This window comes from Astyanax mexicanus, chromosome 21 (assembly GCF_023375975.1).
Source record: "Astyanax mexicanus isolate ESR-SI-001 chromosome 21, AstMex3_surface, whole genome shotgun sequence".
Classification (NCBI taxonomy): Eukaryota; Metazoa; Chordata; class Actinopteri; order Characiformes; family Acestrorhamphidae; genus Astyanax; species Astyanax mexicanus.
In genome coordinates this window covers 25866100-25892246 of record NC_064428.1, presented here as the reverse complement: position 1 = coordinate 25892246, position 26147 = coordinate 25866100, and the positions used below count along the sequence as shown (strand labels likewise).

Sequence of the window (26147 nt, the reverse complement as noted above, 5' to 3'; positions counted from 1 at the left end):
AGGAAAGTTAAACCACTGTACTTAGTTGAGTTTATTACAAAACAGAGAAAGGCAAACATGAGCGTGTGTGAAAAAGCAGCAAGAATATCCTAAAAACCAAACAAAACTAAAAGAAAAATGCAAAAAAACAAATGGTTTCCAAAGAATGTTTCACCCAAAACGTTTCTACTAATAAAGGAAAGCTATTGGGTGCAGTAGTTAGCATTATGCTAACATACTTTATTAATTCATTCACTCAGTGTTCGCCACATCGCGTTAGCCTCCATTAGTATGTTTGGGTGAAACATTCCTTTAAAGCTGAAAGGGACACATGCAGCCTGTGGAAAGCCACCATGCAAAGCTAACTGAGGTCATGCTCGCCATCATCTGACCTCGTCCACGGCATCACAAGACGACAGCTGAAAACAAAAATAAAACCCAGTTTTGATCAGAAAGCATAAGCGCCGCACTTTGAAAACGACAAACTGAACAGAAATCAACTGATCCAGTCTGTGAACGACTCAAACTTCAGAGATCATACTTCAAATAAAACGGACAGAACGCAAAAAAATATTCATATTTGGCAAAACAAAAACGCAGTCCGTAAAAGAGAGAAGACAAATGAAATCAAAACGATATCGGCTACAGTCTTTCTTTTACCGAACGTGAAGTGGTACATAATAAATCAGGAGTGAGACTGAAAGCAGAAACTGGCCGACTGTACATTTTTTTCTTAGTAGTTTACATTGTGCAACTTCACACACTCTGTCTGTAGGCCTACACATACGTGTTCTACTGTAAAGTATACGATGCTTGTAAATAATAGTGTTTAATGTTTACTTTACAGCAACAAAGTACAAACCCATGCAAAAAAGTCTTTACATACTCCAAGCACTAAAGGTCTCGGCTTGATTGTGATTGTGAAATGTGGTGGTGGACCAGAATAAACTTTGAAAGAACTCAGCTGGAAAGGGCAGCTAGTAGCTTATGACTTTTTTAAAAATGTTTTTAGCAGTTTTTCAGAGAAATCATACACTGTAAAGACTACTAAAAGTATCTGGCTGCTTTTCCACTGCAGGGCTGAATGGCTCTGAGTACAGAGGGTAACTGTTCCACAGTTGCTTTTCCTAATGAATGTGGTTCTAACTCTGAGGTAGCCATGCGCCTGTAACTGGCATGCTAGCACTGTGGTAGCAATGTTTAATAGGGCCAGTAGCCAGCGTGCTAACACTGGAGTAGCAATGCAGGACGACATCTGTATACAATGTGGGATGAGGCAGGTAGTCATGGTGCTAACGCTATAGTAGTGAGGACAGATGGCTGACAACTGAAAACTAAAAGCTGGTAGCCAAGATGTTAGCGCTGCAGCAGCGATGCTGAAAGACACCTGTAGTCAGCATACTAGTGCTTTGGTTGCGATCCTTTTGCCTTTTGGTGGGATGATGCCAGTAGTCAGCATGCTAACACTGTGGTAGTGATGCTGGACAACAAATGTATCTGCCGTGCTTGTGCTGCTGTGATAGTGATCACAGCATATAAGTATCATTTTTACAAGACTCTGGGTATGCAGTTCTGGGTTCTGATTTCTGTAGCAACACAGCAAATGGAAGAAGAAACCGCAACCTGTTAAACAAGTCCATTCATAACCATTTAGCCCTGCAGTGGAAAAAAGAAGCCTTTAATGGAAATGTGTTAGACCTTCTACAAAAAATCCACACCACTCGGACCACTCATGATTTATTAATCATCAAAACATAACTGTCCCTTCTCACGAAAATACTGACCTTAAACCTGACAAACAATGACAAATTTATCATTAGCATTATCTTTTTTTTGTATGGTTCCATGATTGCGTTCTGTTCCATGATTTCATTGAGGATGTGCTGTTGGCCCTTTTTAAAGCCGAAACGAGGCCAGTCTCATGTTCTGACAAAATACACGAACAGTCTTGCTTTTTCTTTTTCCTTTTTTTTTGCCCCATACTTCATATTATTCTTACTATTGCAAAACCACTTTCAGAGCATCTCAGTTATTATGAAGTGTTATCAAAATTCCCCAAAACTTGGCCATCATATCAAAAAGTGATTTTTTGAATTTTTTCTTTTTTTTCTCATTGCCAACATAAAACAGTCCAAAACTGCAGCAAAACTGAGCCCAAAAAGAAAACAAACAAACAAACAAAAAAAAAATCCACAAAACCGGCACCGATTCATTTTGACAGTGTCATATAAAAATAGTTTCTTCTTCTCAGGCGCCTGAAAATTATGCAAACACAGGCATGCAAGAGACATAATCTCATTGTCTTGGTATTCAAGGAGACAAGGACATGTAAAGCCAAATCATCCAGCATTGACCTATGGTTTCTTTTTTTTCTTTTTTCTTTTTTTTTTGTCATAGTTTCTTTGTATTTTTTTTTTATGTTTTGTTTTTGCAGTGTTTTCAACACGGCTGTTTACAGTAACATACAAAAAGTGCATGAGGTTCCTGTGTGCTGCTGAATCAACAAACTATCAAACCAACCAACCAAAAAAAGAGAGTTTCTGAAATGAAACTGATGCATATCCTCACTGTGCAAGAAATCTCAGACGTGTAATACGTTTGTGCTTTTGTATTTTCATGGTTTTTTGTGTGTGTGTGCATGGATTGTGATTTGGCGTGTATGGCTTTGAGCCTTCAATTCTTTCTTTAACAAGCTGTTTGACAACTTGGGGATTCATAATAATGTAATATACAGTACATGGCCATTCAATTGATTGCTGCAGTGAGCAAATTTCTCTCACTCCCTCTCTCTTACTCTCTCACTTTGTGCACTTCATGATTTGTTAATAATATCCTTTTACTTGTCTATCTACACCCCGTCAGTGTGTGTGTATGTGTGGGTAAATGTGAGTAGTTTCTCCTTCCTACAGTGAGTCGCTGGTTTCCAGGCCTAGCCTGGTCATATCAGAGTGGGATAGATTGTCCTCTTCTTCTTCTTCATCGTCTTCATCATCCTCGCTGTGCCCGCCCATCATCACCTGCTGCATGGCCAGCGTCGCTCCGTCCGACGTCAGCGTCTGCAGCCCGTCTTCTCCTGTTACCATGCCCACCGCTACCATGGTACCTGAGCACAGCAACAATAATAAAATGTTAAAACAAATTTGAAGACTATCACGTTAATTAGGGGTCCAAAAAATGCAGGTGCTGGAACCCTAATTGAATTAAATTTAAATTGTAATATTATTTATTTTTCTTCTCTATAAAAGGCTGTATTGCAGTAACCATAATTCATCCAATTAAGCAGTAGGTGACAATCTAAAAAAAAAAACTAAAAAAAAAGATTTTTTCAACGTTTCTCAACAACTACTTGGCCAATTAAGTTGAATGTTTGCCTGCTGAATCTCTGGCCCATTTGATAAGTAACTTATTAAGGACAACTCAAATAAATATGGCTGCAGTAGTGTTAAGTTAAAAAAAAAATCCAATTTCAAGTTATAAACCTTTTTTTTTCTCTTTATTGTTTGGCTAAAGTACATAAATAAATGAAATGTGTTTATAGATGGATCTATAACTTTGTTCGAATTTTGACCAAACTGACAAATTATTTTAACAAGGACTTTTCCAGTTATATTTCAAAAAAGAAATAATAATAAATAATAATAAATAGAAAAAAAACCCCAAAAAGTAGAAACTAGTAACTGTTGTAATGTGTACATAATCAAATAAATAAACAATAAAGTACTAATAGTCCTCCGAAGAGGGGGGGTGGTGGAGGGCCAAAAAAATAAATAAATAAATAAATAAATAAATAAATAATAATAATAAATAAATAAATAAAAGCAATAATAATGAAAAGCAGTTCAGCATGGTTTGATGGCTTGTGAACTGAGAATAGTCCAGCGACCAAAAATATACAAGGTACTGCTTCCTGTGGGCAGCGTTCTGTAACCACTGATAAAGAATTAGACCAACTAGGTATCAGCACAACATGTCTTAACCACTGAAGAACAGGGTGTAAGTAGGATAATAATACAGTATGCAGTGAAACAGATACAGAGAAGTTCAGCAAAGTGCTCCTATATGCCCAGTGAGGTTGATAAGAATTAAATTTTAAAAAGTGTGTGTATAAGTTACGGCTGATCTGTGTGTGTGAGTGTGAGTTTAAGATCTAACAAATCAAACAACACTTGGTAAATCACAGCTATAAATACATCACCGTGCTGATATGCAAAAGGCATACCATCCTCCATGGCAACCTGTTGCTGGGAGACGGTGGAAGCGAGGGAGTCGGGCCAGAAGCGCTGGAGTGGGCGTGTCTGTGGCGTCTTCTTTTTGCTCTTGGGCGTTTCTGATGAGCTGGCGTCCAACATAGGCTGCAGGATCCGCCTCCGTGCATTAATAAACCTGAGGAGGGCAGGGCAAAGATACGTTTAAACAATTTAAGACCGCAAACTTTGCTTTTGATTTATTTACTTAGTAATTTCTCTAAAATGATAAAAGTTCTTCATTCTGATTGGCTTGGGCCCTGTATTGTGCCTACTTGGAACCTTTGAAAGACTGAAATAATACATTTGTTTGAGTCATAACCAAAATTTGTGCATTGTTCTGTTACACCACATTCTGTTAATATTAAAATCTCATGCAGTTGCACTGTTTGAACATCAGAATTCTGCTAGTGCAGACAGGAGAACCAGTGGGCATAAGCAAAGATTTTTGATGTCAGTCACAAGTAAATTTATAAATACTTCAGTAAAGACACAAGAAAACTGTATTTAAGTAGAATATTTATATTTACTTTATTACTGTTCACCACTTGTTCAGCTTAGACATCTTATACAATGGTACTTTTACTTTAGATCACTTAAAAATACGTGATCAAGAAATTAAACAGCTTGAAAAGCTTGAACTGTACTTATACTTAATAATAAATAGTGCTTTTATAAAAATGTATACATGGAACATTTAAGGGGAATTTTTTATTCTTTACCTTACATTTGTGGGAGTTATAATAAAAATAATATAAAATGCATAACTCTGACTCAGATAATGAATAGGTGATTATTAAATAAACAGTCAACTTTATTTTCTTTTTCCTGTTATGGTAATGTTAACTCACCAATTATTGACTTGTAGCAAGGTGAGGTTAGTCTGCAGAGCGATCTGCTTCTTCTCATCTTCTGTGGGATACGGGTGCTGAGACATAAAAACATTAGTATGTTGAATAAGTAAGTGTCTTCCACTGTAAGATTAAATATTTCTCTATTTAATTCTAATTCTGATAATGTTAAAAGAGCAGGTAATGGCGAAGAGTTTTCCACTCTGATATCTCCATGTTCGCAGTAGCACTAGTATCAGTATCATAAGCAGCTCATGAGTTACTCAGCTAACCAGCAAAAGCCACAATAGCTTTTATCTCAGGAAGAGCTACCAGACACCCTCTTTTTACTATGAATGTCTAAGGCATGGTACTACAAACACAGTAATTAATTCGAATATTTCCCCCTCCCCATTAAGGAACACTACTGCTTTCAATTTAACCAAAAAAAATCGTAAGGACTACTGCGTAAATTAAACATTTTATAAAGGTGAAGAAGTGTGTGAAACAGTGTCTAAGTGGTTAAACCACACTATACTGTGGTGAAAATAATTATCATCATTGATAATTTATTGAATTATTGTCATATTTACACTTAGTGCTGTTAAAAAATGACTAAAAATAGCAAATCTGATCATATTTCAATCTCTCTTTTTCCTTAAAATTAAACAGTTATGGACAATACAGATTTTAAATGTAAATCAAAATATATGTTTTTAAATGTTATTAAATGCTTACAGATTAAACTATCCCTCAAGCCTTTCCACAAAATTGATTCAGTTTTCCTTTCAGTTCAATGATAAGGATCCGCTAACACTCCCAGTTGTGATTACGGGTGATTATAGATCTTTATGTAGCTGCATTGAGTCTCATTAGGAATCGGCCTCGCTGTGGGATGCCGCTGTAGAGCAGGGCACATCTCCTCATCACTGATGACCTTTCATTAGCTCCTGCAGTCGCAGAGTCAGATGAGGAGCTGACGAGAGTGTCTGTGTGTGTCTGTTTGTGCGTCTACACTTGTGAATGTATGCTTCTGGCCATCATCATGTGTCTGTCATCCCCTTCTCTCTTCCATCTTAACACTTTCTTTATCCACCTAGCCTAGCCTGCCTTTCTCAAACCACAGAACAGGCATGTGACACCAAACACAACTTTAAATAAAACATAAAAAGTGATGTGTTTACGCTCTGTAATAAATTTGTGCATTTTCCATGAAGTTATTTTACAACTACAATTATAAGTAGGATCATTCATTTAAAAACGTTACGTTAGAATTGCTGGAAACTGGAAAAAGTTTAGCTGAGTAAACAAAACTGTAATTCTTAAAAAAAAAAACATTTTCTTTTAAAGTCAAACGAGCGCTGGATATTAATTTACACAGATTTCTCTCTTCCATTTATTTACAGTAGGCTTAGATTTCAAGATTTCTCCAGCACTAAGGCTGGAGCATTAGCTAAAGCCGCCCAACAGTCCTTACACTGAGGAACTCTGTGAGTGTTCCGTTTAAGTCAGGGTGATATAAGCTAGCGGTTCTTCCCACATAGCTAATTTAACATGGTAAACACGCAGGCTACACTCCAATATACTCTGAACCGCGAAAGTGCTAGCGCTTAGCACGGTTCGCGGTTAATGCAAACACTGCTCCAGAGGTGCTAGCCGGGGTTATCAGCAGGCTACAATCTGATACACTCGCCACTAAACGGCAAAGGACCTAGTTCTTGGTGGCTAATGCTAATACTGCTCCATCCTTGGTGCTGGAGAAACTTCACCAAAACTACTGTATTACGCTGCGCTTCAGCAGAGTGGCTTTACGGTTCCTTACAACCTAACTGGTAAAATTCATACATAAGGTGCACCAGATAATAAGGCAAACTGATGATTTTTGGAAAAATTAAAGGATTAAGTACTAATAGACAATGCTGCATTATGATATACGACCATATATGCACATATATTATATAAAGGACCATATATTATAAAATATGTTTAATTTAATTTCATTAAATTAAATTTCATTTAATCTCTTTTTCTTAAAATTAAATCTGTATCTGTGCTCTTAATTTGTTTGATTGGTAAGTAATTACATATATGTGAAACATATATAAGTAGATATCAATTGTTGTACTTTCTCAAAATACATATGATATACATATATTGTTGTAATCCTATAATTCACTTTGTTACATAATTTCAATCTGACAGTTGTTCTTTATATTGTGTCAAAATTTGTTAAGCACAGACCAATTGATAGCTCCAAAATCCTCAAATAAATACAATATTTTTACACAAGATTTTCATACATCATTAACAGCCGCTAATATATCCTCACCCCGATATGCTGGAAGAGCCAGGAGCGCATCACACTGGTGGCGTGTTTGGGGAGAATGCCTCGTTTGCTCTTAGACGAGCCTTCGTCCTGACTCAGGAAACTGAGATCCTGGTTCAGCTGCAGCTGGAGCTGTAAAACACACACACACAGTGTTTTAAGGTATGTTGGTGTATCTTTGCTGTCATAACGATGGGAAAAGTATGTCTTGCACGGCTCAAAACAAGTGAAAGGCATATACTAATTCTCTTAATTAATTATGAGTGTGTTTTGGGCGTAACGTGAAATCATCCAATTAAAGTGTCACTTGCAATAAGCTGGGGCTGTACTCGTGTGGAGTACACGGTGCACCAGCGTAGCCGAGATAGCAATAAACGTCTGAGGGTTGACTGTTGTTAGAGTTTTAATCAGTCAGTAGCATACCTGTGTGTTCAACCGCCAAGATAGAAATACGCCAAAAATTTACCCGAACACACCTCACTTCCAGATCACCATACCCATTGGCGTAGATATATTCATAAGCTCAGTCACAATTAACCAACGCAGGCGGAAATGTGAAAATAGACAGTTTGTAGGGTGAAAGATAGCACTGAGCATCATGAAGCACCTTGCATAGAGCGTAAGACAGAGCCCATACTGTTCGGGCCAACTTTACTGTTCGGGCCAAAACGGGGGCCACATTACTGTGCGTTTAGTTCAGTTGTTAATTATCTAAAGTAAACCTATGATCTGTAAAGGGTTAACATTTTAATTACACTAAATATACTTTATATTAACTAAGCTAAAGATATATGAGATATATGATATATGTATATGAGAAATCCACCTCTTAACTACCTTTGGACTGTTAAACATTGTTAAACACGGTTTAAAAGTTAAGCTGGGAACTTTACTGCTGTTCAGGAAGGTTAAGACCGATGAAGGGTGTGTGTGAGAGTGAGGCACCTGTGAGTTCTGGATGTGTATCGTGCCGGGGGAGAGCGCCTGTGTGACCACCTGGCCTTCCGGAGTAACAACGGTAACCGGCTGATAGACAGTCCCACCTGAGTAAACACAACACACACAGTCAGACATGAAAAGGCAGAACTACAATACAAGTGCTTAATTAATTACATTAGTTCACAATGACAAAAAAACTGGTTATGATACAGAGTTCACGAAGCAATGTGTTTCAGGAAGGAGAAAAGAGTGAGAGAATACGTAAAATATATTAACACAGCTGTATTTAAAACTTTTGTGATTTTGGAGGAGAAAAAGCAAAAAAAAAAAAAAAAAAAAGAAAAAACAACTTTACAGAGAACTGAATTATTTTTCTTTTAAATTTTGTTTTAATTTTCAGAAGATACATATACAAATAAAGTAATAAGGGGAACTGTGGAAGTTACTGCAAGACCTGAAAGACCTTAATACTGAACAACTCGTATGCTGGCCAGTACTTTAAAGCAAACCTTCATTTGAGCAAAAATGAATAAAAAAGGAAAATATAGAAACCTTTCAACCTTATTACAACTTTTTTAGAAACATCCATCTCTGGAAAAGGCAAAACAGCATTTTGATAAGGTAGAAATGCAACACTTAAGACTCAATCATCAAAGATATGTTTTTGAGAAAAAAGCAGCATTTGATAACTTTTTTTACTGTTAAGCATGGTGGTGGATGTATTATCCTAATTACATATTATCAATAAAAGCGTATGATGGCCTCTACAGGAATGGAATAGAATAGTGATAGAGTTCTGTGTAAATAATGCTCTTTATACATACAGCTTTGGAAAAAAATAAAATAAGAGACCACTTAAAAATTAAGAGTTTCTTAGATTTTACCAAATTGAAAACCTCTGACAAATAATCAAGAGGAAGGTGGATGATCACAAGCCATAAAACCAAGCTGAATTACTTGAATGTTTGCACCAGAAGTGGAATAAGGTTTTTAAAAGCAGTGTGTAAGACTGGTGGAGGAGAACATGCCGAGATGCATGAAAACTGTGATTAAAAACCAGGATAATCCACCAAATATTGATTTCTGAACTCTTAAAACTTTACAATATGAACTTGTTTTCTTTGCATTAATTAAGGTCTGAACGCTCTGCATCTTTTTTTGTTATTTCTGCCATTTCTCATTTTCTGCAAATAAATGCTCTTAATGACAATATTTTTATTTGGAATTTGGGAGAAATGTTGTCTGTAGTTTATAGAATAAAACAACAATGTACATTTTACTCAAACATATACCTATAAATAGCTAAAATCAGAGAAACTGATTCAAAAACTGAAGTGGTCTCAAGTTTTTCTAAAGCTGTATAAAGAAACTAAGTGGGGCAGAGAGAAAGAAAAACAGAAAATATTGATGTAGTAGTCAGAACAAACACACACCTGACACCACCTGTGTGGGGTTGACTGTTGTGACGGTAACGTTGCCCTGTTGCAAGGCGGATGCTGGTACGACAATACCCTGAGGACTTACAGTCCCAGAGAAGGAGCTAGGGGTCTGAGAAAAACACACAGTGTCACACACACATACACACACACACAAACACACACACAAAAACAAAAAGCACTTCAATAAGGAACCCTTGAACTAAACATCAGTTTTAAGCAATTATCTGTCATTGCTGAAAAAACTCTGATATCATCACACACCCTTACATTATAGTTATGAGTTACAATATAATGACCAGAAATTAGTGGTGTTGCTGTTGCCAAGCAACAGTCAGGTTTGTAAGATGTTTTTAGCATGTTGCATGGATCAGAAGCCACTCAGGAGACGTCTGAGTTAAGTAACTTTATTGAATGGTCTTTTATTTAACTAACTATGATGCCATGATCTATACTAAAAGTATTATAGTAGATACATAGACTTTTATATAAGATAGGAAGCATTAATCTGTATGTACCAGTGGAAAACATGAGTGTGTGTTTTACCTGTGTGGGTGAGTATGGGCTGCCTGGATCAGTGCTGCTGAGCAGAGTCTCGCTGTTCATCTTGGTCTTCAAGCAGGCAATATAGCGACTGCAGAAGTCCTTACACAGGTCATTCACCTTCTCCAGCTCCAGCAGGTGAATCCGCAACACCTGGATTGCCTTCACCATCTGTGCCAAGCCATAATATTTATGTATATTAAGAAGAAACTGTATCAGCACAGAACACACTCTCAAATATCAGGCTGATCTTTTATATGCTTTTAAATTGTTCATAAACAGGAGTTAAATAAGCAGTTTAATAGTGCGTAACTATTCTACAGTGAATATTATACAAAATAAACATCAGATCAGAATAATATCAATTGATACTTAATATTTAGATGCTCTAATTCGATTTGATCAGGGAATAAACCAGATAGAGCCTGGAGAGACTAATATATCCCTATCACTAAAGGTATTTTCACACCTGAACATCCGGACCAAAATCCAAACCACATTTGGTTTCACAAAGCCGTTTAGTGAGAGTTAAACTTTGCTACATCCTGTTGTAATAACCTACATGGGCTGTGTCATATACTGTTTTTTCCCACTATAAGGCGCACTATCAATGAACGTCTATTTTCATACATATGGCGCATTATGCGACAACAGTAAGGCACAGGGGTGTCACCATGTTTTCCTTCTAATTCACCCAGCGGCGAGACCTGTAAAGCTAAGTTAAGTAAACAAAACTGTAATTCTAAAAAAATAAAATAAAATAATAATAATTTCTACCCAGGTTTATTTGGGTGAGTAAAACGCTTTCGTTTATTTACAGTAAGCTTAGATTTCCATATTTCTGCTAGCCGCAGTTGGCGCCTAATGCCACCCAACAACGCTACACTAAGGAACTAAGGAAAAAGCTAGCACTTAGTGTGGTTAATGCTAATGCTGGTCCAGCAGTGCTAGCAGGGCTTAGCAGCAGGCTACAGGCTCATAATGATTCAGTTAAACTGGACTGAGACCCTGGGGTGCTTTCACACCCACGATTAGTTCTGACTTTCTGACTTTTCTGTTTGGTCTAAACCAAAACAGCAGGTGTTAAAGGTGCCTCAGACTTTCAGATAATTTACAGTTACTTAGGAAATCGTTACCCAATATCAATGGAAGAAATCTGTTCATTAATGTTTACTAGGAAAGGCTACGTCTTTAACTAACTGTAAGTGTCAAATGTATTACGTAAGCCCTTTTACAAACCAATCAATGTCAAATAGATGATATATGAAAAGTGTTTTGTGGAGGAGAAGACAAGCCTCTCACCAAGTTGTCAAGTTCAGGATCTTCACTGAAGAAGGCTTTGCTCTCTTTCTCCTGACCCCGGACAAAGTTCTGGATGTCCACATCAAAGCTGGCTGACGTCACACACTCTGAGCTCTGTGTGGACTGCTCACACTTCTCAAATAGCAGCGCCAACAGGGGAAACAGGGGGTGTCTGTAGCACAAACACACAAACTTTCAAGTTAATGCGAAATTTGTAAGTTTAAACAAAAAACGTATATTTGAGGTGTGTGCCTAGTGATGAACTGATTGCTAGAGGATTCCATTACTGAGAATGATGTAGAACACTGAGATTGAAGTAATAGGATTAGAATGCATCGTTTTCCAAACGGTGATCAACTAAGGCAGATAAACTCACACTAAACACTTAAAGAAAAAACATAAAATAATAAACATGAATCACGTAAAAAGGGTCAGATTTAGGTGAAAAATATCTGGATCACTGATGTTTTATATTTCTACGAGTGGCACATCGTTCAGGCAGTGTGGGTGAAAGTAAGCTGAGCCATCTGCTACTTTCATCCACGCTTCTTTTCCCTCCAAACTGTTAAAACACAGCCGACTTTCAAACTGTCCCTCTCTCACACACGCACACAGCACATTCCTTCTTGTTGAAGGTGTGGAATATGGAGCTACACTAGCAGATATTTTTCCATATCAGCATTTAACAAAAAAAATAAAAAAAATAAAAAAATATATATACAATTATGATTAATATAAATTCATTTTAAGTGATTGACACCACTATTATAAATATAACTGAAAGTATAATTTAATTTAATCTAATGCAGATTCTTAAGAAAAGCTTAAGAAAATCTGGAGGGTCACATGGTTTACACATACATGAATTGTTTCATATTTGAACTGGAGATTTTAATGTTTTTGTTTGTTTCAAGAAAATGTCGAAACTGCCTTAAATGTACTGTAAATTTATTTAGTAAGCAAATACTGGTATTATCCTTAAAGAAGCACAAACTAGTAAAATATAAGATTTTTACAAACATATTTTTGTTTTAATATTAATTCAAAATTAATAATACAAAAACTTAGCAGACAACTTGAATGTGTTTTGCCAAAGTATTGGATCGTGACTAGGTATTAAAAGATGAACAAAATTAAATGACTTGGACCTGGGGATAAAACAATTGTGATTGGGACACCCCTAACAGATGAACAAAAAAAAATACTGTTTAAGAAGCAACAGGACAACCAATAACATAAAAATAACAATAAAAATAATTGAATAAAATGATGAATGCAGTTGTTTTTTTTGTTTTTGCACTGATGATGCCCACAGGAAAATGTATTATGATGTAATTTTTCATAATAACAATAATATTGTTCTATTGTCCACCCCAATTACAAACTTTTTAAAGTTTTAAAATAATGTTACAGGATATTAAATTTAAGTTGAATGTTTTTCAGTGACAGAAGTAAAGAATTAAACCTGGGTTGAGACTGAGAGAAACAGAGCACCTACCTGTAGATGGCGGCTTTATGGGCCTCCATGGGCGTCTGTGGCTCGGCTGGCACTGGGTCGCTCTCTTCCTCTTCTTTCTCCTCTTCTTCCTCCAACTGTTCCTTCATCTCCCCAACTGCATGCTCCTCCTCCTGCATCTATCCACAGAGAGAGAGAGAAACAGAGAAAGAGAGAAAGAAAGAAAAGAGATAAGGGCCAAATCTGACAGTAGTTCTGTGTTGGTGGATGACGGTAAGGATGCTAGCAGGCTAGCCTGCAGTTGTGTGTGTGAGGTGAAGAACACACAGCGTCTCTTTCATCCCCAAACCGGACAAGCGAGAGGGCAGGGGGGGCGCGGGGGGGTTAAATTCAGGGATGAGGGCCTAAGGCAAGACATGAGGTTTTAAACGGCATGTGCGTAAAAGGGCACCGAGACAGGAGACACATATCACACTCATTGATCTGAGATGTGTTACTTAATTTTAGCCCTAATACAGCTTCCGAAAAAAAAACACACACAATGTATTCTTTTATTATTTTTATTACTTTTTTATTTTTATTTTAATCTTGTCAGTAACTTTTTTCCCAAAATAGAAAAATAGATGTTTACCCCCCCTCCAAAAAAAGCATATTTACCCACTTTTAGGGGTGTAAGAACATATAATTTTTTTTATAATTAGTTTACCTGTAAAGATTGGTGTCAGAAGTGGGGCATTTTGTGTTGTCGTTAGATCCCACTGTTTTGATTGGATAAAAAGTACTTTAATTTTTTAACTCATATTTACACATATGATAGTGTGTTTATGTATTGTCAGTTTTTTTCTAAAATTTATTATTTTTTTAAATGGCAATATAATTTTTAATAATCAATCAAATCTTTATTAATATAAACTTTTTATTCAGTTGTGGGAACCATATGCGCAATAAAACATCATCATTCAATGGCCACAGTTCTTCATGTATTTCCTGACCTAGCACACATATTGCAATCAAATAACGAGATATAATCTATGTTGCAGCTGTTAAAATATTTTTTTATTATTTTCATTATCTGTTTTTTTTGTTTTGGCTACTCTAAGCCAATGAAACAAATTATGACATTTTCACATATAATGATTTATTTTTTATTTTTTATAAGAAATATGTGTTTTAGTTCAATCAAATGTTGTATATATATATATGTAGTATAAGTAGTGTATTTATTTATGTTCTGGACTTTATACTAAGTAGAAAAAAAAGAAAGAAAGTTTAAAGCATACATTGCTTCAATACTAAAGGTTCAATGCTGGTATTTTTAAATTTAGGATCATAACTGCACAGTCCACCAAAAAAAAAATCTCAGTGTAGTGCTGTCGGGTGGCATATACTACCGCTAACCGTGACTAGCTAATGCTAATGCTGCTGCACCCAGCCTTAGTGTAAATATGGAAATCTAAGGTTACAGTAAGTAATTGAAAGCACTTTACTCACCCAAATGAACAGTTTTCAGGAGAGAAATCTGTGTAGATTAACATCCAGTGCTCGTTTGATTTTTACAGAATTACAGTTTTGTTTACTTAGCTTAGCTTTTCTTAACTTAGTTACCCACCACCACCCAGTGGCGAGACCATTTGAATTAGGAGGAAAACTTGGTGCCTTATAATCCGGTGCGCCTTATAATATGATACAGACATGTGAAAATGTCAGAATTTAAAGACCTTTTATTTATCATCGTAAAAAGTCTCACTGAATAAACGAAAGCTTTAGGAACACACTTTGGCCCACTGTTTATTAGATCTCATCAAAGGTTGCGGAATGCAATCACAGAATGACCCTACTATTATTAAACCCAATAAAAAATGAATGGCTAGAAAGACTTGAGCAACACTGTAAACACAGAAACTCAAAGTCAAAGTGTTTTTTTTATTGTCATTTCAGCTATATACAGAGTACACAGTGAAACGAAACAACGTTCCTCCAGGGACCATGGTGCACATAAACACAGTGTAGACAGAACAATAGTGCAACAGTACAAAAGTACAGACAGACAATACAACACAATACAGACAAAGAATAATAAATAACAAGACAGTGTGCAAATTTTGCAGTGTGCAAAAAAGACCAGTGAGGTAGTAATTACCTCTATTACACAGTGTGCAATAGAGTCCAGTGAGGTAGTAGGGTTTTTGGTGCTTCCATTTTCTGGGGTAAGTGGGGTAAGAGTGTGTGTGCATGTACAGAAAACCATCAGTTCAGTCTCTGCAGTTGAGGAGTCTGATGGCTTGGGGGTAGAAGCTGTTGCAGAATCTGGTCGTGCTGGACCGGATGCTGCGGTACCTTCTTCCCGAAGGCAGGAGGGAGAACAGTTCGTGTGAGGGATGGGTGGGGTCATTCACAATGCTGGTTGCTTTGCGGATGCTGCGGGTGGTGTAAATGTCCGTGATGGAGGGGAGAGAGACAATACGCTGGAGGGTCTTGCGGTCAGAGACGGTGCAGGTCCCAAACCAGGCAGTGATGCAGCTGCTCAGGATGCTCTCAATGGTCCCTCTATAGAAGAGTGTGAGGATGGGTGGAGGGAGACGGGCCTTTCTCAGCTTCCGGAGGAACTAGAGACGCTGCTGGGCTTTCTTGGCTGTAGAGCTGGTGTTCAGGGTCCAGGTGAGGTTATCTGCTAAGTGGACACCAAGGAACTTGGTGCTCTTAACAATCTCCACAGAGGACCCGTCGATGTTGAGTGGAGAGTGGGTGTGTTGTGCTCTCCTGAAGTCAACAACCATTTCCTTTGTCTTGTCCACATTCAGGTGAAGGTTGTTGACTGTACACCAGTCTGTCAGCCGCTGCACCTCCTCTCTGTATGCTGAATCGTCGCCTTTGGTGATGAGACCCAGCACGGTTGTATCATCGGCGAACTTGATAAAGCTGTTAGAACTGTGTTTTGCAGCACAGTCATGAGTCAGCAGGGTGAACAGCAGAGGACTCAGGACACTGCCCTGGGGGGACTGACTGGGGTCTCCCCGTTAGAAAGTCCAGGATCCAGTTGCAGAGGGGGGTGTTGAGGCCGAGCGAGCTTAGCTTCCTGATGAGGTTCTGTGGGATGATGGTGTTGAATGCTGAACTGAAGTCTATGAACAGCATTCTGACGTAAGTGTCCTTCTTCTCCAGGTGGGTGAGGGAGAGATGAAGAGTAGTGGTGATGGCATCGTCCGTGGAGCGATTGGGACGATACGCAAACTGCAGGGGGTCCAGTGAAGAGGGCAGTTGTGTCTTGATGTTCTTCATGACTAGCCTTTCGAAGCACTTCATGATGATGGGTGTAAGTGCAACGGGACGGTAGTCATTGAGGCAGGACACTGTGGACTTCTTCGGCACGGGGACAATGGTGGTGGACTTGAGGCACGTTGGGACAGTGGCGCTGCACAGGGAGATGTTGAAGATGTCCGTGAGAACATCTGTCAGCTGGTCTGCGCACTCCCTGAGCACTCTGCCGGGGATGTTGTCTGGTCCTGCAGCTTTCCGTGGGTTGACTCTGCGCAGAGTGTTCCTCACGTCCACTGCAGTCAGGCACACCTGCTCGTCCGGCTTGGGCATGGTCTTTCTCACCATCGTGTTGTTTTGTGCCTCAAACCGTGCATAAAAGTTGTTCAGGGCATCAGGGAGGGAGGCATCACGTTCACAGGACGGTGCCATTGTCTTGTAGTTGGTGATTGCCTGGATGCCCTGCCACATGCGCCGTGCGTCACAACTGCATTTTATTATGAGCATCATGTGGTGCTGCTTGAATAAACCCGTGTCTAAAAGACTATTAACATAATGTCAATCACACTCTTTACGAGGCACTTGGGAAAACCCTTCAGACAACATGACACAAGCATCTCCAGATTTTATGACTACATTTTAACATGTATAGATGAAGTACAATAGCGTACTTTGTTGTGTTTCTGTTGCCTGTGTATAAATCACCATATAAACACTATTCACATTTCAAAAGCTTCTTTATATTGTTGAGTTACACAAGACCAGAGCTGAGTGTGGCCTCTTACAGAGTCAAGGTGATATACAAGTCTGTTAAACTCAGATAAACCTGGACTGCTTTCACTCTGTCTTTTACAGTGCAGCTCCTCACACTAGCAGAAAACCCATTCACTGATTTACATAAACAATCAGAGATTTAAATACAAATCAATCAACCTCCAGTGAGAAGTAATTATTATATGTGGTAGACTTTATGGCCTTTCTTACTTAACTTGCTTACTTTCCTTTTGTTTGGTGTGAAAAACAGTAGAGCAAGTTAAAGTTTGTTTCATCTAATATTACTTACCGTATTTTTCCGACTCTAAGGTGCATTTAAAATCCTTTAATTTATCCAAAAATTGTCAGTGTGACTTATAATCCGGTGCGCCTTATGTACGAATTTTACCAGTCAGGTTGTTAGGAGCAGTAAAGCCACTCCGATAAAGTGCAGCATTATAGTTTTGTTCTATAGTCTAGTTCGCCATCCCAAAAACTCGAGACTGGAGCAGTTTTAGCATTAGCTGCTAACCGCACTAAGCGCTAGCTCTTTTGCCATTCAGAGGTGAGTAAATTGGCCTGTAGCCTGTTGCTAACCCCGGCTAGCACTGCTGGAACAGCATTAGCATTACCCGCAAACTGCGCTTAGCGCTAATTAGCTCTTATACCGTTCAGAGGTGAGTATATCGAACTGTTGCTTGCTGCTAACCATGGCTAGCACTACCCGCTAACCGCAATAATTGCTAATTAGCTCTTTTGCTGTACAGAGGTGAGTATAAATAATTTTTTTTTAAGTTTGACTTTAAATAATAATGGGCCTTATATAGGGTGCGCCTTATGTATTTAAAAAAAACAGACATTTTTGTCTAATTGAGGAGAAAGTACCTACCTATAATTTATACTCTGCTGTCTCATTTTCCTCATCCTTCCTTCCCACCTCTGCTGGAACACTTTAACAGTTTCTATGGTAATATTGGCACATTTTTTATTTTCTCCCAGAAATCAGTTTAAAACATTAATATGCCATATCATAATTAGGGGTGGGAATCACAGAAAATATTGATATTTGATGCCACGTATTGATAATCAATCGCATACAAAAACAATACAAAATATTGTGATATCAATATTTTGTCCCACCCCTAATTGGAAAAAGGTGAGATTACACTTAGGTGCATTTGGTGCATCCCTAATTCCTAAAAAAAAAAAAATAATAATAATAAAATGTTTTCTCCGATATACAACATTTACACAGAAAATGAAATAATTATATTATTATAACCAACAAGCAATAAAACAAAGTCCAATTATCCACCATCTCCATCAGTGTCTATCTCCCTCTCCATCTCTCTCTCTCACGCAAGCGTAGGCCCATGTGATTGAGTTCATGTGACAGCGATCAACAATGGCATTGACTGAAAAGAGCAGTTTTAAAAACACTCATTTGTGTTCAGCTTTATAAATCCTGTCTCGACTGTCTTCATCTTTAACCACTGTGCTCATTAGCCTTGTAATTCTCATGACTGACACTGTTGTAACGTTTGCGAGCAGGGACGGCGCCAGATACAGGCAGACTATGCAGTAGCCCAGGGCCTCCCCATAAGCAGAGATCTCCATATTATTGCTCTGAATTAGGCTGAATTAAAACAGTGTAAAGAAGTATTCATTTCCACTTGATTTTTGTAATGATAATTTTATTATTATTTTATGAGATCTGATAAGGCCACTTATAGCAAAAGATCATCCCATCGCCCCTTCTATCTGAAAGGATTGCAGACGTTACTGTTATGATGCTGCCTGCGGGGTGTGAACAATAATTTAAGCACAGTCAAAGCAAAAAAGCTGGAAGTGATTCAGGCACACTAATGTATTAGTCATAAGCGATTTAATTTCTCTGCAGTGTTAAACATGGACTTTATAATATAGGACATTTTGCAAAGATGCTGTTTAAAACTATTTTGAAGTGGGAGATACAGTAAAATATAGAATGATCTTAGTCTTAAGGAAGAAAAGGTGTGATTAATCAAGATTCATTGTTTTAATCAATTAACACCACTGATTGTAAGACATGATTCACAATATTTATACATGTGACAGCTTCACTGACTGTAACAGGGAGAATAGAGTGTAGATGTGGGCAATATGGCCCTAAAATAATAACAATATTTCATCGTTTTTTTATGATAACAATACTTTTGGCGATATGACAAAACACTGAATAAAAAAACATTTCAGGAATACACTACTGTAACAAAGAGAAAATTAAATAAACTAAAATAAAAAAGAGTTTTATCAGAGCTGTACAACACTGTGTAAAGTGACATGAACTAATTTAATGTGTGGTTGTTACTTATTAAATGTTTGTGAAACCAATACTTACACATCTGTATAAAGTAAATTTAATACACCTTTTATTAAAGTTTTTTTGCATGTGTCAAAAATTGTCTCATTGTAAACATGCCAAAGGTAATAAAAATATTGCAGTACAAAAAATACACAAAGAATAAATTTAATTATATAATAGACAAATTAGATATTGATACGGAAAAATATTTGCTACAATTAACATCCAAGTATTAGCATTTATCAGTATGACAGTCTAGAGGTGTATTTAATGCATTTGGAGTTATTACTAAAAATACACGTTCATAGGTATTATGCTGACCTCAAAAAGATTTACATACGAAATTGCTTTTATTTGCATTCTGAATGTGCAGTATGTAAATTGAAACAAAAAACTGTCAAGAGCTTTTAAATGCAGACCTTTAAATCATTATTCACAGGCTTTCTTTAGTAGTTTAGTAAATGAGGTTTGTAGATTAAAATAATAATAATTAGCTTAATTAACTTATACATTTCTTCTAAATTATATTATATAAATTATTGCTATAGTTCAAGCTACGAAATAAAGCCATAATTTTAAGGTTTACAATTATTATACTCTTAAAATAATCTAATCTGCGCAAAACAAACTTGTTCATTGGCATCTAATTTACTCAAAGCATGGCATTTCTAGACTGCTGGATGTACTGAGACATAGACGGGATTAAATGGGGCACAGCTCAGCCTCTAGGCTTGCTTTTCAGAGGAGTGAGATCAGGTTGTAAGCTGTGAAGCTGTGAAAGGTGGAGATGATTTCAAGATTGCAGAAGGTGTAGCCGATTTGGCAGCTGCTAATAATGTCTTTCTTCTTTCAGATGAATGATAAATGACTGTAATTAATATTGCAAGTTTGACACACTAGTTTTTTTTTTAATTATTGAAATCCTCACAGTTCTGTCCGTTTGATCTGTATCCCTATCTGACTTGTGTTGCTCTGTTTGTCTGTGTATGTTTATGTCGTACACTGCCTGGCCAAAAAAAAAAAAAGTCACACACTGTAATATTTTATTGGACCGTCTACATCTTTGATTGCAGCTCACATTCACTGTGGCATTGTTTTGATAAACTTTTGCAATGTCACAAGATTTATTATTTCAATTCAGTGTTGCATTAATTTTTCACTAAGATCTTGCAGCATTGATGATGGTAGAGTCTGACACCACTGCACAAAGTCTTCTCCATCCAGCTCATCCCAAAGATTCTCAATGAGGTTAAGGTCTGAACTCTGTGGTGGCCAATCCATGTGTGAAAATGATGATCTCATGCTCCCTGAATCACTCTTTCACAATTCCAGCCCCATGACTCCTGACATTGTCATGTTGGAATATGGCCGTGCCATCAGAGAAGAAAAATTCCATTGATGGAATAACCTGGTCTATATTCAGTATATTCAGGTAGTCAGCTGACCTCATTCTTTCAGCACATACTGTTGCTGAATCTAAACCTGACCAACTGCAGCAACCCCAGATCATTTGCTTAGTTAAATCCAGCTGGCGACTTTTTTTTGGCCAGACAGTGTACATTATACTGATGCATACACACACATACAGGTGGCTAGGTGGTGGTGGGCCAAAAAATATCTGTATGCATATTGAAGACTGGAGTAATTAATGATATTGGGCATATCCTTCCTCTGTTTACACATCACATGGCCCCCAAACTAGAGGCACCCAAAAGTTAAGCAGTATAATTCCACCCAATGTGAGCCCCATATGAGCATGGTGTCTGGATAAGAGCAATCAACAAAGAAACATAGTCAATCCCAACACTCACTCACCTGCTCAGCCTCATGAAACTCCTCCATGGCCACTGATGGGGAAGTCATCATAGTTACTGCTGCTGCTGACAGCACTTGAGCATTTCTAGCGCACCCAAGTTTCCGCACCACAACTAGAGGAAGACACAGGGCTCCTTGTATTATCCACAATAATGCTTTATTTTCAGTCATTTCACAGACATTCATACATTTCAGACTCTTCACTGCATGTCAGAGGAACAGGCCAGGGTTTTTAATTAAGTCTATGGCTGGATGTAGTCTCCAGTGCTGGAGAAATAATAACAGATGAGTGAAATAATAACCCTGGGTTAATTCTGAAGGTTGTATTCACCTTTCTAAATGTAGCACAAGGGCATGCATGGACTGAAACATAAGATGTGTGTGTGTGTTGTGTCCAAGACTTAGAGGTCATTCAACCAGTGTTGCCAGATTGGGCGGTTTCACACAAAACTGGATGGACTATGTTTGGATCTAGTTTTAGGCTACTTTGTAATGATTGTGGCTGATTTTAATATTTTATTTATATACACACAAACACTGGTTCTGCTTTATTAAGCAGTTGAAATACATAAATAATGAATATGTCTACCCCACACCCAAAAGTTTGAATTTATTTTCACTAATTCAGCGAAACACTGACGAAGGAAGGTGACCCCTGAGAAGAGCTTGCACTGAAGTTTGTGTTAGAGTTTGGATGAAGGGGATTGGTGTGGTCCTGCTCTTGTAATAATTTGTCTCATGAGTTTTTGTAGACGTCTGAGTACTTGGCAGTTGAGGCACGGACCATGAACATAGTTCGCTATGCTTCTGGATTCTTGTCGAGCCAGTATCGGATGGTAGTGGTTGCTGTGTTCTGCTCACGCAACTTATAATGTGATTTATTGTGTGTGATTGTGCTTAGGTAAGTGTGTTGTTGCCATAGTTAAAGGAAGTGAGCTTAGATTAAGGAGGGATTCTGTTTGTTTATAAGTTTATTTTTTGGTAGGTCTGTTACTTGGCAGTTGAGGCAATGGACCATGAACATAGTGTTAGGCTGTGCTTCTGGATTCTTGTCGAGCCAGTATCAGATTGTGGTGGTTTTGCTATTGTTGTTAGTTGAGTGAGTAGTAGATCCTGGCTGAGCCCTATGCATAACCCCAGCTGTTAGGTGCAGGATTTGTCAATTTCCTGTATTATATTACTTGAAGATATGCCCCTCTATAGGCTACTGTGATTCATTATCTAGACACATCATGATCAATCAGTTAGGCTAGGTAACAGCTTTGGCTTTCGTTTGGTTCTCATAATGCCAAAGTTGAACACAAGTCTCACTGCTAAATAGCCAAGTGAGGGGAAATTTGACTCCCAATTTAAATCCATGCACCAGCTAACCTGGCAGAGTGTAGGCCTACATAGTCGGTGATGCAGTTGTTATTATTACGTATGAGGAATTACATTCATTCTTTCAATGCTTGCAAGTTTCAAATTGATCTGCACATATTTAACTCTCCTGTCATCCTCATATTTATAATCTAACTTAATTAAAAAAACATCTAGACAATGACTACAATTACAATTTTACAAGTTTGTTAGGTTAAATACTATGGTGGAGAAAAAGCCTACAAATTATCTAAAATCTCACTAAGTGGCATCTCAGGTATATATATTTTTAATTATGGGCATTTCAAACAGCTCAAACAAACATTAAACACAGCCTGGAGCATTTTGACAATATTAGTTTTAGGTGAGGAGATGGATCATAATAACTATTCATTTTTGGAAGGTAATATTTGTAATGTTGGTGGTTCAACACAGGATCAACACCAAGCATTTGTATATTTGGTCCTTCATATTTTTTGTTTCAACAGGCATTGTGAGGAAATATTATGTTTTCTTCTCCCTCTCACTGTGTAAATTATTAATGTGTACTAGTATGGATTTGGTAGGTTAGGGCTCTAAGGCTGAGGTACTTTTTTTTAAATTATAAAAGTGTATGTAATACTGGCACTAATATTATTAACACAAAAACAAATTTTCCTTCTATAGCATGATTTGTTTTATAGAGGAAACAAACAATGTTTTGGTAATTACACCATTCCATATCATAACTTATTTTTTATGTATATCTTTTCAATATAATTTTACAAAGGTATATCTACATACAATACAATGAGGCGTACAACTGGGTCCAACAGTGGTGCGGAATTAAAATATTACTAAGCTCATTTTATGCAAACTTGTCCTCATTAAATATGAAAAGTCATTAATGCTAGTTAAACATGAAGCACAAAAATAAGGTGTCAAACAAACTAAACCCAAACAAGATGGTTAACATATCACCAGTTTATTAACTATATATTCAGACCATGTTGGTTTAAAACGAGTGGCTAATATTTTAACATGTTAAACTTGTTGTTGGGGCGGATTTTGAAACATATTTCAGCTAGAAAACACTGTAGGCAATCTGGCAACCCTGCAGTCAACTCTTCGAAAAAGTGAGGGAGGGGAGGTGGCCACCACAGAAAGAAACATTTCTTCTTCAGAAGAACAACGACAGCTCTATCATGTTAACTTGACTAACGTTAACTTAACTAACAAGCTCTCTACTTTAATAGCGAGTTAACCAGCTAGTTAAACTGCCATCATGTTGCTACAAATAGGCGGACAGGAGAATTAGAGCTTATTATCTACAAATTTAACATACATTTCCACCTTAAAAGTAACAACATATCTTCTCCAAAAGAAGCACTAACTAATACATTAAACGTCAACTAGATCGATAGATAGATAGATAAATAGATACATAATATAAACTTAACCAGAGAGTTAACCTAGTTTAACTAACCTAGCAAGTGAAACTGCAGTAAAGCTAACAGGAGATATTAGCTTATTAGCTAACTACTATTTTAAACATTTCCACCTTAAAAGTAACAACGTTTCTTCTCCAGAAAACAACAAACTACGACAGCAAGCGTCAACCTGCTAGATAGATAGATAGATAGATAGAGATAGATAGATACTTTAACAGTGACAGTTAAATAGTGAAACTGCCTTCATGTTGTTACAAATAAGCTGACAGTAGATAACGTCTTATTAGCTACAATTTTAACACACATTTCCACCTTAAAAGCAACAACGTTACTTATCCGAAGGAAAGAAGCACGAACATCAAGCGTCAACTATCTAACTCACTAGATAAATAGATAGATAGAGATAGATACTATAACAGTTACAGTTAACTAGTGGAACTGTCGTTCCATGTTGCTATAAACAAGCTGACAGGAGATATTAGCTTTTTAGCTACAAATTTATCAAACACTTTCACCCTAAAAGTAACAAGGTTTCTTCTAACATAAAGTGTCAACTAAATAGAGATAGACAGATAGATAGATAGATAGATAGATAGATAGATAGATAGATAGATAGATAGATAGATACTTTAACAGTGACAGCTAACCAGTGACAGCAGATAACGGCTTATTGGCTACAATTTAAACATACATTTCCACCTTAAAAGCAACAACGTTACTTATCCAAAGGAAAGAAGTACTAACTACATCAAGCGTCAACTAACTCACTAACTAGATAGATAGATAGATAGATAGATAGATAGATAGATAGATAGATAGATAGATAGATAGATAGATAGATAGATAGATACTTTAACAGTGACAGCTAACCAGTGATAGCAGATAACGGCTTATTAGCTACAATTTAAACATACATTTCCACCTTAAAAGGTCCAGTAATAACATACTGAGCGTAGCTGTTAAGTTACCTTCTTTATGTAGCGTTAAATAAAGCATTTAAGGTGGACTGAAATACGAAATAGCGAATGAGGAGAAACGCTAACTTAACTCTTTATCTGGCGTTATCTAGTGACTGAACCAACTTTAAGCCTCGTATTTTGCTTTACCTGTCCGCTACAGCCGTTAAATCCCATGCTAGCCAGCTTAGCCTAGCTAGCTAGTTAGCTAACTAAACTGAGCCGCGGCGTTTCGCGTTTCATGTTTTCCTCGCAAGCCAACAAGCTAACCTAAGCTAGCCATCTCCTCCTAAACACCGCCACTATTAACTTACACCATTACAGATACAGACAGCCGCCATGTTCCTCCACAGCGCGTTTTAACACACACATCCCCTGCCTCACTCTGGCAATAAAATACAGGAAACTCCCGTTTTCTACAAGGCAGCGTTCAGCAACAGATGATAAAATAAGGATCGATCAAATGAAATCCCGCTGTCTATCAATCACTCTCAGACAGCATGAGCAGCTACTCTCCCTCCCTGCGAGCTGCCCGCCATTCGCGCTCCTACAAAAGATCATAAAAAAAAGCACTGGGCCCTCTCTCTGCCTCCTGCTCTCGTCCTCCGTCAGGCCAAACCGCCATCATATTCTCTTTTTTTCATCCTGCTAACGTCAGAGTGGAAAAAGCAGACCGACAGGACGCTTCTCCCCCCGGGCAGCCTCTTTACTGCGCGCCCGGGGCATTACAGCGCGGAGCCCAGATCGCCCTGATTGATAGGGAGTAAAAAAAAGGGAGATTTTGAGTGACAGCTTACCTCAGTGCCAATCTTCATCACAATGACAAGCGGCTGCAGCAATCGGGACCCGCAGTTGTTGCATTGCGTCACCACGCACGGCACGCAGGCCGCTTCGCTCATGAATATTCATGCAGTGGGAGGAGACGCGCTACGCTACATGAAAATAGTTCTCGCCCCCCTGAGAACGCTCGCTGTGTCCTAGGGGGGACTGTAGGCATTTATTATTATTATACATGTGTGTGTGTGTGTGTGTGCGTGTGTGCGCGTTGTACACTATTCCTGTACTATTATCACACACTCATTAGAGTGATATTGTATCGTATGCCTTATATGTTAAAAAAAGTATAAAAATATATAAGAAAAATTCCAAATAAAAATATTGTCAGTTAGAGCATTTATTT

At 37.6% G+C, this 26147-nt stretch overlaps 1 protein-coding gene across 3 annotated transcripts; it reads right to left on the bottom strand.

The window, feature by feature from the left end:
- Positions 1-13: 13 nt before the first annotated feature.
- pknox1.2 (pbx/knotted 1 homeobox 1.2) lies at positions 14-25855 on the bottom strand. 3 transcript variants are annotated; one of them, XM_007251337.4, is made up of 11 exons: positions 25765-25855; positions 21223-21335; positions 13098-13234; positions 11600-11771; positions 10301-10468; positions 9752-9866; positions 8325-8422; positions 7383-7511; positions 5075-5151; positions 4175-4362; positions 14-3082 (listed from the first exon to the last, which is right to left on the bottom strand). In XM_007251337.4, the coding sequence occupies exons 2-11, from the start codon at positions 21271-21273 to the stop codon at positions 2883-2885; spliced, it is 1335 nt and encodes a 444-aa protein (XP_007251399.1). In that variant the 5' UTR covers positions 21274-21335; positions 25765-25855; the 3' UTR covers positions 14-2882. The 3 variants fall into 3 exon arrangements, with proteins under 3 accessions (XP_007251399.1, XP_049325975.1, XP_007251400.1); XM_049470018.1 differs by having other exon boundaries at positions 4199-4362; XM_007251338.4 differs by lacking the exon at positions 25765-25855 and adding an exon at positions 25282-25734.
- Positions 25856-26147: the final 292 nt, after the last annotated feature.